We start from the raw sequence: 18,146 nt of genomic DNA on the forward strand, positions 1-18,146 counted from the left end.
CATTCCCATGCTTTGATTCCTACTCTGAAATACTTTTCCACCTGTTCTACTCTGGTGATGCAGTAAGTGTCCCTGCACCATTCCCTGTTAAAAAGCACCCAGTGTTGTGTCCTCTGTCCTCCAAACCTAAGTGAAAGCTGCACAGATGCAATGCTGAGAAATGACAGCCAGAGACATATCCCCCTTTCCTGCCTGGGACTCTGCTCATTCTGTACCACTGCAAGACACATGAGTGATGGATTATGTGGCTTCTAATTCCACAGTCCTACACTATATTTGGGAAAACTGAAATCTCCCAAGTGAAAGCTGCAACACAGGAAGAACCATTAGTAAGACACATCTGACCAAAATGAAAATCACAAACAGGCAAAGATGTAACTAGAAAAATATATTATGTGGCAGTGAGATAAGCTTATGCCCCTGCTTCTGACTGCTAAATATGCTTGTAGCATCACCTGCTTTGTAAAAGCAGATGTACATTTCCAGACAATAAAGAATAAATGTGCAAGATTCTTTCCTGTTCCTTTTAACTTCTAAAACTGCAAACTTAAATATTTGAATTTCTTCCATAAGCTTTCAGAAGGACTGAACTTTGATGTTTTTCAAGAGGAGAGATTATTTACTTTTGCTGCAGGCAAGAAATTATAATTTCTTTACTGATTCTGCCAAATGGCTCTATCATGCATTTTTTTATTTTCACCAAAACAAGCCACTTTAAATTAAGATTGTCCCATAACCACAAAGTAATCAACATTTTGAGGGGCAGATCAAATTGATGAACTTTTGCTTGACTTCTCTGCCCAAAAGGCTCCTCCAAATTCAACTGAACCATGGGGGAGGGGAGTTGTATTCCCTTTCCTCATGCTTGGCAGTTGCTAGGAAGAGTATCAGCTGCAGTTCTGTTTTATTTTGTTCATGTAACCAGAACAAGAAGACTCAGTGTTATCCACGTGGTTCTTAAACTAAATAAGATGAATTCAAACCCAGTGGTTAATAGAATGAAGACAAGAGGAGCAGCAAAACTTGCAGGTGATGGAAGAGGAGGTGGAAGAGGAAGAAAGTGAAGAGGAAGCCTAGGAAGCAGGAGTTTAGAAAAGCAAAATAAACATGCCAAAGGAGACAGGAAAAATCCTCTGCACTGACACAATAGGCAGGACACAAGTTTTTATACCAACAAGTAGGATTCTTCCAAATGGGGAGCCAAGCACTGCCCTCCTGTCGTAACAAAGCTTCTGCAAAGATTCAGCTCTTCAGTATTCAACGTGCCAGGAGAGTTCCTGGTTCAAACTACACCGAAGCCCATGAATGCAGACAAAGTCCAGACCATCATCAATCTCCAGACAATGGGCAATGCTGACAGCACAGCATCCCATTAATCTTCATTTGTCCTACCACATCCTGTCATTCTTATGCAAATAGCATATTTGAGGATACCTCTTTTCTGCACCCCATGATAAGGAGAAGTGAAGCTGTCAGGAGCACCAGGATGTCAGCTTATACCACGGGCCATCACTTCACTCAGTGCCTCGTGTTTTACATCACAGCTAATGTGTTTGACATTCAAATTTGACCCAGCAGGAGGTAAAACTATCTGATGCCACAGCAACCTGCATCTTGCTTCCTGTGCTAAAACATTCACCAAGATCCCTGGGGATCTGACAGTGTCTCTTCCTTCGTGGTGCCCTTCCTAATGGAGACTGAAATGCTGCTTAAGAAAGGGGGGGAAAAAAGGTATCTGTATGGACAGGTCATAACAATTCACCCTTCATCACACAAGAAATAAGCCCAGTGCTAAAAGACCAGGAAAGCAGGTCCCACTGAAGAAGAAAAAAAGGACACACAAATCCTGATGAGTTGGTCTAGGTTTTCCTCCATGGAAACGTGTCAGACCACACCTAAAAACTTGTTCACATATATGCCCAGACAAAATGTTTAATTTCAAGCTGAGCAATTTACTCACAGTGTTTCACTTTTGTGTGGGGATGAGTGATCTTTGGTTAGGCCAACTGATGCACATGAAAATACAGACAAGCTTTGAATCATAAGCAGCTCCATAAAGTTACTGCAACATATTTTAGGTATGAAAAATCACTCCTGAGTGGGTAAGTCACGAAAAACAAAAAGCAGTTTCCCAATTATTGCTCATCAATTCTGCTTATAGAAAGAAGAATAAAAGGGAAGATTTTAGTATTATTACTGACTCAGAGTGTTTTCTTTCTGTATCACTTTCAAAGAATGTTCAGAACAACTTGTTCCAGAATATTTCCCTTCCAAGAGAAATCACTTTCTGTACCATACATGGCTGAAAACAGTACGTGCTGGTTTTGTATTCTTACAAAAAATAGAAGCGATCCTAAAGTCTTTCCAGTATCACATGAAGGAGATGCAAAGTAGCTCAGTGCTACAAACAAGGGACACAACTTAAGGTTGTAATAACATTTCAATACAATCATGACATCTTAGAGAAACTGCCTTATTAATAGACATCTGTAACAAGTCAAAACAAGTTTACCATTACACATAACTTTTTATAAAGTCTGACTCAAACCTATTCACTACCTGAAAGCAACACACTGCAGTGTCTGCAGGGATGATGAAGTCTGCACTAGGCTCTGGGGAATACCCTTACATTTGATTTTGTGCTGTTTTCAAATGACAAATGATTAATCATCACATAATTGTCAGTTAAGCAGCAGCCACCTAAATGAAGATGCTGAATGGATTGTCACCAGTTTTGTAAGCATATCAAACTTAGAGAGCCTACATTCCTCAAGCATTTCTTGGTTTGAAAAGATAAAAAGCAGTCACAAGAAAGTATACCAGACATTTCCCCAGTCCTTGGAAGTACAAAACACAGGCTGCCTTGTACATTTATACCATATGTAGAGTTCATGCATTAAAAATTACTGTATAATCATCATATCCCTACAAAAACAGGACACTCCCTTATTGTCATACATAACTGATTATTTCCATATAAAATGCTAATTTAACAAAATGTTACCTTTTCAAAGGGATCACCAATCACTAAAGCCCACACTGAAAGATTTCCCATTATGTACACAACACAAATGTTTTCTGGTATTAGTCTTCTTTCTTCCAGGGAAGGGAAAAACTGCAACTCAAGCAGTGCAAAAATTGCATGGACCCAGGAACAGATGGTACAGTCTGTCTGGCCTGAATGAAGCATGGTGTGTGCAATACCAACTCAAATGTGATTCTTCAGTCCCTTTAAACCACAGCTTAAAATCCCCCTTCCTCAAGACTGATGAACTTTTGCTCTGCTATTCCATTAAGTGAATGCTCTTTACAGTTACTCAAATTCTTTTTTTTCTCCCCATTTTATCTTGGTAAAACCAGTTTTAAATAAAAATCTAAAATAGCCATTCATGGTTTCTTGCTACTAAAATCCCTGCAATCACACAGCTTGCTACTGTGGGAGGCACTGCCTCATGCAACTTTATCCTTTGCTTTATATCCTTTGCTTTGGCCTGCATCAGGAACAGCGTGGTCAGCAGGACCAGAGAGGTGATTCTGCCCCTGCACTCGGTGCTGGTGAGGCCACACCTTGAGTACTGTGTTCAGTTCTGGGCCCCTCAGTTCAGGAGGGACATTGAGGTGCTGGAGCAGGTCCAGAGAAGAGCAACGAGGCTGGTGAAGGGACTTGAGCACAAGTGCCACGAGGAGAGGCTGAGGGAGCTGGGGGTGTTTAGCCTGGAGAAGAGGAGGCTCAGGGGAGACCTTATCACCCTCTACAACTCCCTGACAGGAGGTTGGAGTCAGGTGGGGGTTGGTCTCTTCTCCCAGGCAACAAAGCAGCAGGACAAGAGGGCACAGACTCAAGCTCTGCCAGGGGAGGGTTAGGTTGGATACTAGGAAGAGATTTTTTACAGAGAGAGTGCTCAGGCACTGGAATGTGCTGCCCAGGGAGGTGGTGGATTCACCATCCCTGGAGGTTTTCAAGATGAGACTGGATGTGGCACTTAGTGCCATGGTCTAGTCACCACAGTAGGGTCGGATTTGATGATCTTGGAAGTCTTTTCCAACCTGGCTGATTCTATGATTCTATGATATTTAGACACTGAAAACTCTCAGTCCCAGGCTAAGAGGTCTGGGTTTGCATCAATGATTTAGGTACAGTATCTAGGATTTTAGGCCCTGTATGGAAGTTGTTGATTTTCCTTAATACACGGTAGCACTGATCCAACACTGCCAGTATTCCAAATAAAACCTAAAACAAGAGAAAGCAGCATTCACGGTGTGCCCAAGAGAAATCCAGCAACAGGGAGAATGACAAAGGTGAATTCCCTGGTGGTGATGCAGATAACAGTACAATGTTGAACTGACTCAAAAGGAAATTTCCCTTCTGTTCAAAAAACAGGGTTTTTTTAAAATTCAGCTTAGTCTGACCCCAAAGAAAACCAAAATCAATTTAACAGAAGTGAAATCTTGAAAATTTCAGCTTTGCATATTTTTTACTGATGAGTTTTATCATCTTTTGCTGAAAACTCTTTGCTGGCTCTACATTGCCATGGCAGGCTCACAGATGAGCGTACTAGTAAGCCCTAAGGAAGCCTTTGTCAGGCCACCCTCAGCTGTGTGGCTTCCTTCAGTTCAAAAGGGAAGAGGCTGTGTTCTGGAGCCAAAACACAAGGGTTTTTTTTATCAAGACTTCATGTGTATATACCTTTTACTTTAAATGTATGCACTTCATATATATTTTATGCCTGAATGCTCCAAGACAAACAGAATAGACTATTCCAGAAGCAGCTTAAAAATGTGAGAATTATTTAAGAAACTTTTAAGAAGCCCTAAATAAAGATCAGGAAAACTAAATTCATCAACTTGTCATCAGATTCATTAATGCTGTGAAGGTGAAAAGTTGTGGAATAAAGAACCTTACCAACACTACAAAACATATCTTAAAGGAAATCACTTCAGACTGATCCGTCTACTGCACTTAGCTGTGAGAAGACACAGCAGTGGTAGATGGTTTTCAAGTGGATTTTCTAGAGGGCTGCGGGGTTGGTTTTGTATTTAGAGGTTTTCTGCAGTAAGTGTTACAACCCCCTGGATTTTACAAACTTGAAATGTTCTTGTCAGGCCAGCAGAGCTGCCGCAGGATCTGTAGAGAACTTGCACTGTTTACAGTTGGAAACCGTATTGCTGGCAGCAGGGGAACGGCACTGAGGAGATATTTAATCTCCTGAAAGGAAGTAACTAATGAAACCAACAAACTCCAGCAAACTCCTGCATAAACAAACACAACAGAAGCAAAAACCACAGCAGCAGTTTGACAGAAATGCTGCTGTACAAGTTCAATGAGGTTGATTTAAGGAAAATTTTTTCTAGGAAACAGATACTTAAGGCTATCACAAAACATTTTGTTTCTGGTAGAAAATCTGGAGGCGGGGGGGAAAAGGAAGGACATGAATAATTTCTTTGCCCTGTCTTAATTTTCACACTTCTATTCTTAATCATTAAATTGATTAGACAACAGTTTGGAGAGTAAAAAAGAATGGATACCAAAACCTGGTCTTCTCAAGAGAACAGGATATATGACACTGCATCTATTCGTACCTTGTCTATCATGTCCGGTCTGTTTGTAGCTGCCAAAATTGTCACGTCCTTCAGCTGTTCTATCCCATCCATTTCCGTCAGCAGCTGAGCCAAGACACGGTCTGCTACATTTCCAGCACCTGAAGAGCTGATTTTAAAAAAAACAACAGTCACAGCATTAGCTTTCCCTTCCCAGAAAACTAGAGAAAGGAAAGAATATAGTGTTCTTTTCGATTTACAGGGATGCAACTGTTTGCCTCAATCCTTCACCTTCAGTCTCTGAAACAGCATCAGTGATACGAAGTGAAAAACCAAAACCAGAGAATTAAACCTTCATAGGTTTTCTTAGTATTCAGTAAAGCAACTGAGGTTGGGTTTTTTTTCACTTATCAGCCTGCTATGCAGGTTGTAAAGAACTTAACACAATGTGGATGTCTGGAATAAACATTTTTAAGATAACTGAATTCATGCACCTTCTTTACCAGTCAGACAAACTCATTTCTAGCACCAGCCAAGTGAGAGCTTAAACCACCCTATGCAGTATAAAAAATTAAGCAGTTATGTGTTTTGCAGAGTTGCTCTACATTTTAATGTTCTCTCCGTGAAATAAGAATAAATTGAGTGTTGACCAACTGCCTCATAATAGCATTGTCAGCCCTTTATCTCAGTTGGTATTCCAGATACCAGGAAAAAAAAACCAAGACTGAAAAGATTGAAAACTCTAGCTTAGAAATCACCAGTATGTGTAAAACCTAAGCAGACAAGGTGTAAAGTATTGCCTCAGCTGAGGACAGGGACGCTGAAGCAGGCTGGGGCAATCAGCTGGGGATTGCCAGATAGCACCAAAAATGTGGGATTTATCCTCCTTTGCCAGAAACCAGGAGTCCTGCTCTTGGCCCATGCCAAAACCTCGCTGTTTACAACACAACCTTCCCCTGCAGATGGCATGCACACACCTAATCATCTTTCACCAACTGAACTGCTGTTCCAGCGCTATTCCCTGCTCTGTTGCACAGGGAAGGACTTCATTTCTCTACACTTAAATTGGCTCTTTTCAATACAATTTGAAAAACCTAATCTCTCCAATACTATGGTCTAGTAACCACGGTAGAGTTGGACTATGATCTTGGAGGTCTTTTCCAACCCGGCTGATTCTGTGATAAGTGCTCCAGTTATTTCCAGCAGATAGATAACATACACACACATATAGCTGCATAGTTGTTGCACACATGTATTGCTGAGGCACTGCCTGCAACCACAGAGCTTCCTAAATGTCCCAGAGCCAAAGCAACAGTAATGGCTCCATCTCTGCTGCACAGATCTCCTTCAAAAATGCTCTCTAACTTTCCTATGCTACAACTGGTTCTGTAATTTTCCAGTGTAAAACAGTTAACTTATCAGACCCAGTCTGCAAAACATCTTTGAGGAGCTATAATATGTTGGCTAACAGAATATTTAGGTTGCTAAGAAATATTACAGAAGGGACTTGGGTTACCTGGTTGTCAGCTTTTGGGTTTGCTGCAGCCGCATTAGAAATTCCCAAGTGATACTTGAGCATTTCTAACATACCCATGGGTCACAGTGCCATTGACTTACAGAGGGCTGAGTGTGATAAAACACTTCAGGTGTTGGTCATGGATAGTAAATGCTTTTGGAAGGACACAGAGCTTAAAGGAAATTAAAATCAACTTTGTAACATTAGCTAGTCCCAGTAGGGATTCAGGCCTCCCATCTTGCATAAGTTTCACATGTACTCGACTTTATATCCCATAGACTACGCAGGAGAAAATGCTAAGCAAAGGAAAAAATAATTGCAAGACTGGGACCAAAATGTTCACATTATATGAGATGATCTGAAGCTAGAAGACTTTGGAGGAGATGCTAAACTTTTGTTTCCTTAAAGGAAAAAAAAAAGGAATATCTGGTTTAAAGAGAGGTGACTAGAACGGAAATTACATCTTTCCCCAATGTAAACATTTCTCTTACAAGCTTCAGACTGAAAAAAAATAACCCCAAACTCACAACACATTAAAGAAGTGTTTATTCTAAGGAAAACCCCCACTGTTACAGGGGAATACACACTGCAAAGACTCATGCAATCAGGGCACCATGAGAACACTGCAGTTAGGCAATCACTGATGGCACACCATTCTGACAATGAAGGGGGATACCAGTTCACCACTGGGGGAATTATTATTCTCTCTTAAAAGTGAAGAAAATAATTACAAAGCCATGCATGCCAAAAATATCAATAATAAAACCTGCATCAAATGAAGAGGTGCCTTGGACCTATGACACCATGGATTTCTAACTTCAGTGCTCTTATTTACACAGTTGACTAAGCTGCCACACGATGCACCGTTTTTAGCACAGAGTCTACAGTAAATTAGCTTTTGGCTTCATGGGATACCCCATAAAAATCCCAGGCAGGCACAGGCTTACAGAGAGAGATCTCTTTACCAGCTGCTCGGAGCTGCATCAGAGCCACTCCATGCGCCCCGAGAGCTCCAGCATTGCCCAAGCTGTTAATCCAAGGGGTGACACGCAACTATGCGTTTTTCCACTTTCCCATGATTTCCCAGCAAGGGTTTCAGATTAACACAGGCAACGTTCATTAAGGCTGCCCAAACTTTTGACGCAAACGGCAGCCAGAGAAACAAATGATGATTAACCCTCCAGTCCCACGGAGGCACTGCCAAAACCAACTTCCAGCCAAGGGGCTGTCTTTGCCCCTCCCCACCTGACCTCCACGCGTTGATGTCATCATCACAACTGCCTGGAAATAGTCCTCCAAAGGCACGTCCTGGTACAAACTAATTTCCTGTCAACACACTGCCTGCAAATCCAGGCAGCCAGAGTTAAGCCCCTCACATAATCCACGCGGGGCCATGTGTGCACGGGTGTGCACAAGCAAGAGCCGTGCCCCGGCCAGAAATACCTTCAGCTTCAAAACAAACCACGTGTGAGCAAAGAGCAGCCTGGCTGCTCCAGAATTTCAAGCAAGCTCTTGTGCTGCCCTAATGAAATGTATCAGGCTGTTGGCTGTGTGTTATTTTAATCTTTTTGCCAACCCCTCTTATGTTAAAGTCCTCAAAGAAGGAATTTTAAAGGCAAAAAATGTCTTTGCTTACTAGGTTATTAGATCAGATATCCTCCTCTATGTGGTATTTCAGCTAATCCTGCAAGTGTCCCACCGGTCTCAGACCCAAGGACACGTATGTTACCACACAGGTGCTTCACCTCACAATCACAGAACAGTCCTGAATGGCAAAAGCCTGTTAGGCAGGACTACCCTTGGATTAAAACAGACTATAGTGAATATGAAAGACAAACCTGTTCTTGGTATTTCATTTTAGCTAAAGACACTTCCAATACCCATGTTGGCAGAATAAACCATGTATTCTACACTGTACCAAAGCCTCACAATTAATCGGGATTAATTCTGGCCTTTCCTGATGGAACTGAGAGACCATGAGCACCTGCTCCAAATTCAATATAGCAGGTGAGGGCTCTTCATAGCAGCTTTTATTTCTATCTCCTCTGGCTGTATCCATTGACCATCCCAGCCAGCTGGATTCAGATATCAGTAGGCACCAATATTTCCCCTTGGACATCTTAAGCCACTTTCATACATCTTCCTGGGGATATAAAAGCAACCCCAGCCCAATCCTATCACTGCATCAAGGAGTACATACAGTTCACAGCTTATATAGCTCTTCAAGCCAGGGAGATTTTGTTTCCAGACATAACCACATGTATGAAATCACCACATTTAAATCTGTTACCCTTCCTGCTAAGGCACTTTTTTGACAGCAACTGACTTCTTGTTTTGTACCTTTTTGCTTATTTAATTTCCCTTTCTTCCCTCCACCCTTTACCTAACAAATTTTTTAGTTTTTGAAAACTAAAAGCAGTCTGAGAATGCAGTAATTGCAGTTTCACCTTATGATGACATTTGGGTGAGCATCACCACTGCGAGTTAAGGCAAACATACGTTTGCATCATCTGACAATCTAGAACACTTCTGAAAAAACATTCATTTCACTGGTTTTCCACAGCAGTGTCACTGAAAAAATGTAAATCTCCTGCACCACTTAAATCTTGTCATGGAGAAATAGTGACTCTCCATTCCAGCACTTAGTTCAATGGCACTTAAGCCTGTCTGAACACCTTAGCTTCAGAATCAGAACCTTAACTTAGTTATGCTGCTAAACTGCTGACGTGAAAGTGCAGGAAATATTCACACAGTAACGTCTGGGGCACTGTTAAAGCCACAGCAACTGCGAAGCTACAGAACCAGGAGGCAGCCTGGGAGGACCCCTCTCCTGCACAGCTGACCCTACCTCAGGCAGAGGTGTGAGGTCAAAGAGGCAGAGCTCAGGGGAAGCATCCAGGATAAATTACTGCAGAGGGATTAATCTCCATGTAGCTAAAATCTATAATGCAGGTTTTGTGAGACAGGAGTACAGGTCATCTTCTTTTCCAAAATGTCCTATGGCAAGATTTACATACAGATAAAAGCAGCCTTGATTATTTTTCTCCCAAGAAAAGAATTGCAATCAGAATCGAAATTCATAGGGTTTAAAGATCCTTGTAGATGTGGTATCATCTCTTTCATTGAAATCTCTGGAAATAATTTCATATCAAAACAAATCTAAAACTCATTGACATGACAAAATGTTCAGTATCAAAAAAAATGAATACAGGTTGAAATAGACCCTTCTGGCAGGGCTCTCCACTTCTCCATGAACTACTGAGGTAAAAGGTTCCTGAAATACAAGAGCCCCCTGCCAGCACACTCCCACGCGAGAGTCGCCTCACTCACACAGTCTGAAGGATTTTTATTGAGTCTGACATTTCTGTCAGGGCTTTGCAGGGGGAACCTGTCAGCAAGGAGCACCTGCCAAGTCCAGCTTTTCAGTCCAACTGCCCTGATGGTAATTAACTGTCACACTGTTTTATTTCCTTCCCTCATGAACTCGGGTGAAATATAGTTTTGGCAGTTCAAGGTTCACCGCAGCATTAGAATCTACTCCAATAGCATTACCAGAAAAATAATAATTGCAGGATGTTCCCAGATATGGAATTTCACTCAAAAATTGTATCACTGGGGCATTTTGTCCAGCAGAATGGACACTGCCACACCAGTTAGAAAAAGCAGGATCTGAAATTATTGAAACATTAGGCTATGTTCACTTCTGTGGATGTTGTACCACATGTATGGTACAACTTCAATGCCTATTTTCAGACCACTACACGTGCCACACTCTTGGATGCCATTAAAAAGTCTAGGAGAGATATACAACATGCAAATACTGTGTGTTATCACTTGTATAGTGTCACTATTCATTAAAAAAACCGAAACCCACACCAGCACAACAATCCCCTTCAGTGCTCAGGTAAGAAACATTCCCCATTGCAGGGAATTTTCCTGCCAGTGCCATCAGAAAAACTCTGAAAGAAGATAACCCTAAACCCTTTCCTCCATCAGCACTCTACAATTATATGCTGTCGGATTCTGTATGCACCTGTATCAGCTATTACCCACTATATTGTTTCACATCTTCCCTGTTTCCTCAGGAGCAAAATTCAAGTACCATGGAAGGAAAATATCCAGAGGAAACCTAGGAAAGTCTGGGAAACTCAGCCTGAGTAGAACACTTATCTTCATGGTCATCTTCATGCCAAAACGGTGTTTTGCCAACAGTCCATTCACTGATTAAGTGCAATTCATGTCGCTTGGTTTTTCAAGACACTGGAAATAAAGGAACTCCAAGTACGCCTTGAGTGGTCTCCAACTTCTAAGCAAGCTTCCTAAAGAGATGATGAGCTTTGTGAAAACAGGAAACAGCGCTCAGCTGTCAGCAGGTGACTTGCAAACAAATGGCCTAGAGGCAGCCGCAGACACAACTTCATTATCCTCCATGGTCATGCAACCAGCCTCTTCCACTTGCCCAAATTTCTTACTATTGCAACTTCCAAAAGGTAATGAATTAGGCCCAGAAAAATGAAATGCAATGAGAGGGAAGGAGGCAAGGAGCCAGTTTGAGACAGGTTCGGAATCAACAGGCTTTCTTCCAGAGGGTTTTCCCCAAAGCACATCTCCAAACCCTTAAGCATTTGGTGTTCCATTGTCCATTTCCGTCTGCTTGTAACTATTTCCAGGTGCACATCTGTGAAAGATGGAGGTTAGACCATGCTTTCAGCTGGCCCTGTCACCATCTAGCTGACACAGGAAGGATGCTAACATCATGAATTCTGCTACACTGTTAACACTCAGGTTGCCTTGAAAAAAAAAGCAACAAAACAAAAAACATCAAACACACATGTGATGCACAGTAAATTTCCCATTTCCTTTCATTCTGTTTTCCTCAGCATTTCTCCTCTGCACATTCCTGGAAGGTAATCAAGTTGAAAACTGTAATCAATCATGTCTACTAGGGAAGCAAGTACAGTTTAAGTTGGAAGTATTACAGACCTAGAATTAACTGACTAGACTGGATTTCATTTCATTACAACAATATTTAAGCATAAGAGGTTAACTTTCATCTGGTCTAAGTTTTATTTATAACTTTTAATCACAATTATGTTCCTCCTATATGTCATTAAAATCTTTCAAAATAAATACATTAAAAAAAACCCTTCAATCACTGTAGACCTAACCCTGCAGGCAGCTGTAGCCTGCTCGGGCTCATTTAGTGTGGGTAAGCTGATCTTTTTCCATTGCCAAAGCCATACTGGGAATTGAAGTGGTCACCACATATGCCCAATTCTGATCCCTCTAATCCTGGTATCTGTTTCAACAGGGCCTCTGGCAGGAATCCAGGCAGAGGTTCAAATTCATGTTGGCTGAGGCATCTTGCTTCAGGTGAGCTTTGCCACAGCACTCTCAAGCACTGCAGAACATGCCTACCTACACAAACAGGCCTGATGAGTACCTCTAAACCCTCTGCATTTTCCATGCAGTTGAATGACTTCAGGAAAGATCTAGTCCTGCTTCTATTGATGCCAATTAAAGGCCCTTCTGACTTCAAATTTCTGAATTATTAGACAGGCTGGCAAAGTTACAAATTATTGGGGCTTGTTAGCAAGAAGGAAGAGAGACAGATTTAAAACACATTGCAATAATGGATTCTTGTTAGAAAAGAAGCATTAACAAGTTTGTTTGAAAATTAAAGGGACTGCAGACATGTATCACATGGATAATGCTATTTGTTAAACCTGCTATTTCAAAGCCAATTACAGGCTTTACTGTAGGATTAAGTAGTTTCAAAACTTCATATTTTCACCACTCCTTGCTAGGCCTAAAATAAAAAGCTGGCACTGGACATGCAGCTTTTTTTCCCCAGACAATATTTCTGTTTTGATACCAAATTCCAAAACTTGAAAGAATTCAGTCAGCAGTCACAAAAGTTTTGAATACCTCAACTCTCCACCACATGCAAACACAGCTCAGATATTGCAGGGAATCAGCTGATGTTCCCCAATTCAGGGACAATCAGTGCCAGAAACACAAAGATTCTTGTCAGAGCCAGACAAGCATCAGGTCCCTTGCAACATAATCATGGCATAGGGAAACTCCATTCCTTCTGTGTATACTTTGTTCACATTCATTTTGCCTTTGCATGAGTAATATTAGGGTGACAATACCTTCTCCAGCTCTGCTACTGGCAATTTACCCTGCACGAAGTGGTTTTCTGCTCAGAAAATTTCTATTCTAGGTAATGTCATGTTGCTGCTTCCCTGCAGGATCCAGCCCATGGGTTTCATTGCTGGATGCAAGACACTGACTGCCTTCATGACAGAGGCTGCACATTACACCACAGAATTTGAATGGATAGAAAAATGCAATGGCATGTTTTAGTGTAGAGTATAACTATGTGCTAAAATATTCCAGAAAGACAGCTTGGCTTAAAAAGAGAAGATTAATCACCATTCCTGTTAAAAGCAGAGGTGGCACAGTACAGAAGAGAAGCTGCTGTTCTTCACAGCTTCCTTTAGAAGCCTGAGGGCCTCAAAAGTTAAGACTGCAAATATTTTAATACATAAAGTGAAAACAGTACATCTTTCAGAGGTTCTGAGCATTGTAAATTGTGGCTTATGAATCCTCCCTCCAACATTAGGGATAATAAATTTTCCTGAAAAAGCATCATCATGTTGTAGTTTCACGGGACTGGTACCAATATCCCTTCACTTTGTCACTTGTAATCCTCACTCCGAAAAGGTTAGCAACATTCATCTGCCAACTTGTTTAGGGCTCCACAAGTCAAATGCAGGTACTGATTTTGTCCCTTGTCTGTCTTTTTTTTCCCCCCTTTGAACATAGAATTTATCAGTGTATTTTACAGCAGTCTACAACACTTCCTATCTTACATTACAATGATTTGCAGTTAAAGGGGAAAAGGCTTTACTTCTGAAAAACAAGAAAAGGAACAAATATGTCTCCTGCCCAAAAATCCTAAAAATCCTACTTATATAAACAATGTCCCATTTCCAAAGCAGAGAGATTTCTTAAGTTCAGCAAACAGACTGTCTGTGCTGCATTTAACCAGACCCACGTTCATTCATCACTTTCAAGTCTAATTACCAAGCCATTTCCCTCTTGGCAACCTCTAATGGCCAGAAGAATTAGGTTTTACATGGTCAGGATACCAAGGGATAACAAATACCCATAACTCTTTGCAGCTGTGCAATTTGTAAAGCCTCTCAAGCTTGGTCCAGGCAAGGGATTACTTTGAGGCAAACTTTCCTGCTCACGCGCTGCTGTACCAGGACCAGTCCTGCTTTCCTGCTTCAGCACAGTCTCTCCTACAGAAAGTCACAACATCTTTCAAAAGTATGGAGAAGGAAGGAGAAAACTCAAAATCTGCTCATGGAAGCAAATGCTAATTAGAATCACAGAAGAGTGGAAAAGGCTCTGTGCATCACGTAGTTCACCCCTCCTGGTGCATGACTGCTCCTCACTGCACACTGAGCCCTGAAACGTCAGCTTTAGTTTAAAGATGTCAAGTGGCAGTTGCTGGAGCTGCTCCCATATGACAAACTCACTGTGAAGGAGTGAAGGTTCTACTAAAAGCCTGTCTGATTTGCAGAAGGTTTTCCTCTCTCAGTCATTTCTCCCATTCAAACCTCACTGTGAGACCTCTAACTTTCTACCATCTTTTCCTCTGCAGGTTTCTCATCTGTTCTTAGAATCAGTTATAGTGAATGCCTTCCTTTTTCTTTACAGTCAGGTCATTCAGTCCCTAACTTTTCATTTCCAGCTCTCTCTAAACTTCTTCTAACATCTTAACATAAACCAGAAAGAGAGGGAAAAATCTTTAAAGAGCACTAGAAGCACAGTGTAACAAAACAAAATGCAGCAATGAACACATCTCAAAATATCTTTATCTGCCTTCACTACCACATCGGAAACTCAAGTCCTCTCAGAACCACCTTCTCATCCTCTTGCATCAAGGATCTCCAGACTCCTCCATCAAGCAACTGCTCCTTACACAACTATTTTGCTTCAGAGTTACAGGATTATATTTCCATAAGTTGTTTTTCAGGTTGATATGTATCCAGCCCACGCTTTTAATTCCTTGATTAATATGCATCAGTTTGTTGTCTGAATGCAAAACTGGAAGAGGGGGAAAAAATCCCAGGAGCTTAGTTCATACGGATAAAACATATGGCACTTCTAAGCAGACTGGGTAAGAAATAATCTTTTCCAAATAATTTCGATGCTGACTTCAAAGTATTATTCCTTCTAACTAATAAACACACACAAATACACTTCATAAAACAAAACTGTGACACAAGGCATTAGGTAGAGTGTTAGATGTAATTACAGTTATGGAATTATGGCTTGGGAATGCGTAATAAAGAAAACTGCAGCATAGCTGAATGCAGCTACAGTGTTTGCCATGGAGTAATGGCTTGTAGGGACAGAATCCACCACCTTGTACTGAATGGTGCAAACAAGGCAATCCTTTAACTTTCCTGATCTACCTGCACGCTAATTAATTACCAAGCCTATGAGTTCCTATGTGCCTGCTGCTGAGAAGGGATTGCTCAGTGATCTCTACAGAAGGCTGGGAGCAAAACATTTGTGTTCTAACCCAAAAGATTTAGTCAAATCTAAACAAGTAATAATGGGTTAATGAATACTTGGCTAAAAGCATTAAAGCAGTTACTCAGTGTTGCTTCACATCTGTATTTCAGATCAGAATTTTGCATAAAACTACTCTCGCAACTTAACAGCTTTGGCTTCTCTGTACCTCTGGACACATCCCAGTAGGACCAGGAAAGGTTGCCTACCCAGGAGATTTGGGATGTGGCACATTCTGCACAAAGCCCACAGCATCCTAACAAGGATTTAAACTGAGAGGAAAAACTCTTACACAGCTGTATCACAGAGTGTTTTTCACTGCCAAGGCAGAGAAAACTAATTCAACCAAGAGAGGGAATAGGGAGACAATATAAACAGGTGTTTCCTTGAAAACTTCAGTATGGTTAGTAATAGTACAGGAAATGGATCTCCAGAGGCCACAAATCGTTAGCATCTCTAGTGCATTTGCAAATTCCTACTGTGCAAAGTCAGCCTGTAAAAAAAAAAAAAGGCCATTTCTAATAAGTGCCTTGTCTGGTTTCCTACACCATTTAATTTCAGATGAATTTTATGAGAACTCTGCTACATATTTTACCTCCCATCTGGTTCAGATTTGACAATGAAATATTTGTGCGTCCCACCCTGTTCTTTTTAAAGCTCCAAAACCAGATGTCTCCAGCACAACACCACTGCAGCAGGTCATACCACATTCTTCAGCAAGCTGCACCAGGCCTACTACCCACCACAGACTGTTCCAGGTAAGGTAAAATTGGGTTGTTTACTCCTGAAAAGGATAAAGCAAACAAACAAACAAACTCAACACCTCTATGGCACCATGTGAAAAGGCTGATTAAAATGTATTACGGCTTATTTTTCCACAAGGCTTTATCTTGATGAAGTGGTGTGTCTGAAAGCTAAACACACTAAGGATTGCAGCAGGAGGAGATAATGTGTTTTCCCCTCCATTGGCTTGATTCAAGCACACATTTTTGCTCTTTCTCTGTTGTGATAAGCAGCAGGTGTTTCAGTGCATAACACTTTAGGAAGCTCACAAATTTCACAGTTGCATAAACTGCACATGATAAGGATGCTGATAAAAATATCTTCCATCAGATTTCACATTATCAACAGCAAATGTGTTGATTCCTTAGCAGTTTCCAAGGGCAGCTCTGTGCTGTCCATGATGTCACCTCCTGCAACACAAACAATTTACTTGTGTCTCCGAAATGTCAAAATGACACCTGTTAGCCTTTCCTGGAGATACGAATGGCCCTTTAGCAACACAAAGAAATCTGTAGGAGTGGCAAGGGAGCTTCTTTTCCAGAAAAATGATGAAGCTGTGATGCACCTTTGAACTTGAAAAATACCTTCTACATGCACATATCTGATAGTTTTGCATGCAAAACAAAACAGGACAAAAGCACTTGCTCACAAGTAGTTGTTGTGTCTCTAAAAAAGTATCTCCCAAGAAAGACCATTTACAAAGACCTGTCAAGTCTCAAATGCTTTAGTAGCAACTAAAACCTGCTACAATCCTTCTTCAAACACAAGCTAAACATCCCTTGGAATGATCACAAAGCAAGATATTAAATACAAAATACAATTAGCTGTTTGTGCAATAAACCTTTTTAATGTCACACATGAAAGGACGTAAGTGTTCCCAAATATTTTCATTAAGTTTTTCCCAGCCTGCCATAATGTTTAAATGTAAGGGTAAATTTAGGTACATGAGTAGTCTCCTTGGAAATTCCTGTTATACACCATATGATCGTATTGTTTTCTTGATGGAGGCACCAAATTAGGCCATTGCAACAACCCTGGGAAAAGAAAGGAGTTAGTTACTGGAAATAAATGCAAGGTAAAACTACAGAAAAGAGCCAACGGGCATGAGAATCAGCAGAATTGTTCCTGCTAATGAGATGAGAAAGGAGGAACTCCACCAGCTTACCTGTTTATGCCAAGTTATATACGCATGAGCAGAAGCCACAAACGCTCCCCCTCTGCATGTGGAGTGAATGTACTTCACAAAATAATTCCAGAAAGGTAAATAAACTTGTGATTGCACAATGGAAGTGCAATTTATCAGAAAATAACATCAGTTATTTTTGTAACAGGATTACTTACTTTCCCCTTTCAACTGCCAAGGCATCTATTTCATCAAAGAAAAGAATAGAAGGAGACACCGCTCTGGCTTTCCTGAAGATCTAGAAAAACAACAGCGAAACACCACGTTTTAAGGGATGGGAACTTTTTACAGGATGCTATAACCTCCTGCACATCTTAAAAGCTACACAACATCACGTAACAGATATCACCCTTATCTTGTTTTGGGTTGTTTTCTTTTAAAACAGTCCTTTTAAAAGTTATGCATATGACATGATGCAGACTTGTAGTGAAAGCTGCTGCTGGATCCCAAATGTGACATGCATCATTGGACCAATGCAGGACAAAGCTCAACAACACAAAATATCCCTTCTGATCTTCCCCCCCCCCCCCT

General features: G+C 41.1%; 1 protein-coding gene across 1 annotated transcript in view; it reads right to left on the reverse strand.

Moving 5' to 3' along the window:
• Positions 1 to 18,146, reverse strand: part of SPATA5 (spermatogenesis associated 5) — a gene marked incomplete at its 5' end in the record, with an annotated part of 176,439 nt that overhangs the window by 117,021 nt on the left and 41,272 nt on the right. The window contains 2 exons of the mRNA XM_009078255.1: positions 5,581 to 5,707; positions 17,774 to 17,853. Coding sequence (XP_009076503.1) covers positions 5,581 to 5,707; positions 17,774 to 17,853 — 207 coding nt within the window. The remainder of the gene's footprint in view (positions 1 to 5,580; positions 5,708 to 17,773; positions 17,854 to 18,146) is intronic.

Source organism: Acanthisitta chloris, unplaced genomic scaffold (genome assembly GCF_000695815.1).
Source record: "Acanthisitta chloris isolate BGI_N310 unplaced genomic scaffold, ASM69581v1 scaffold25777, whole genome shotgun sequence".
In the NCBI taxonomy this organism is placed as follows: domain Eukaryota; kingdom Metazoa; phylum Chordata; class Aves; order Passeriformes; family Acanthisittidae; genus Acanthisitta; species Acanthisitta chloris.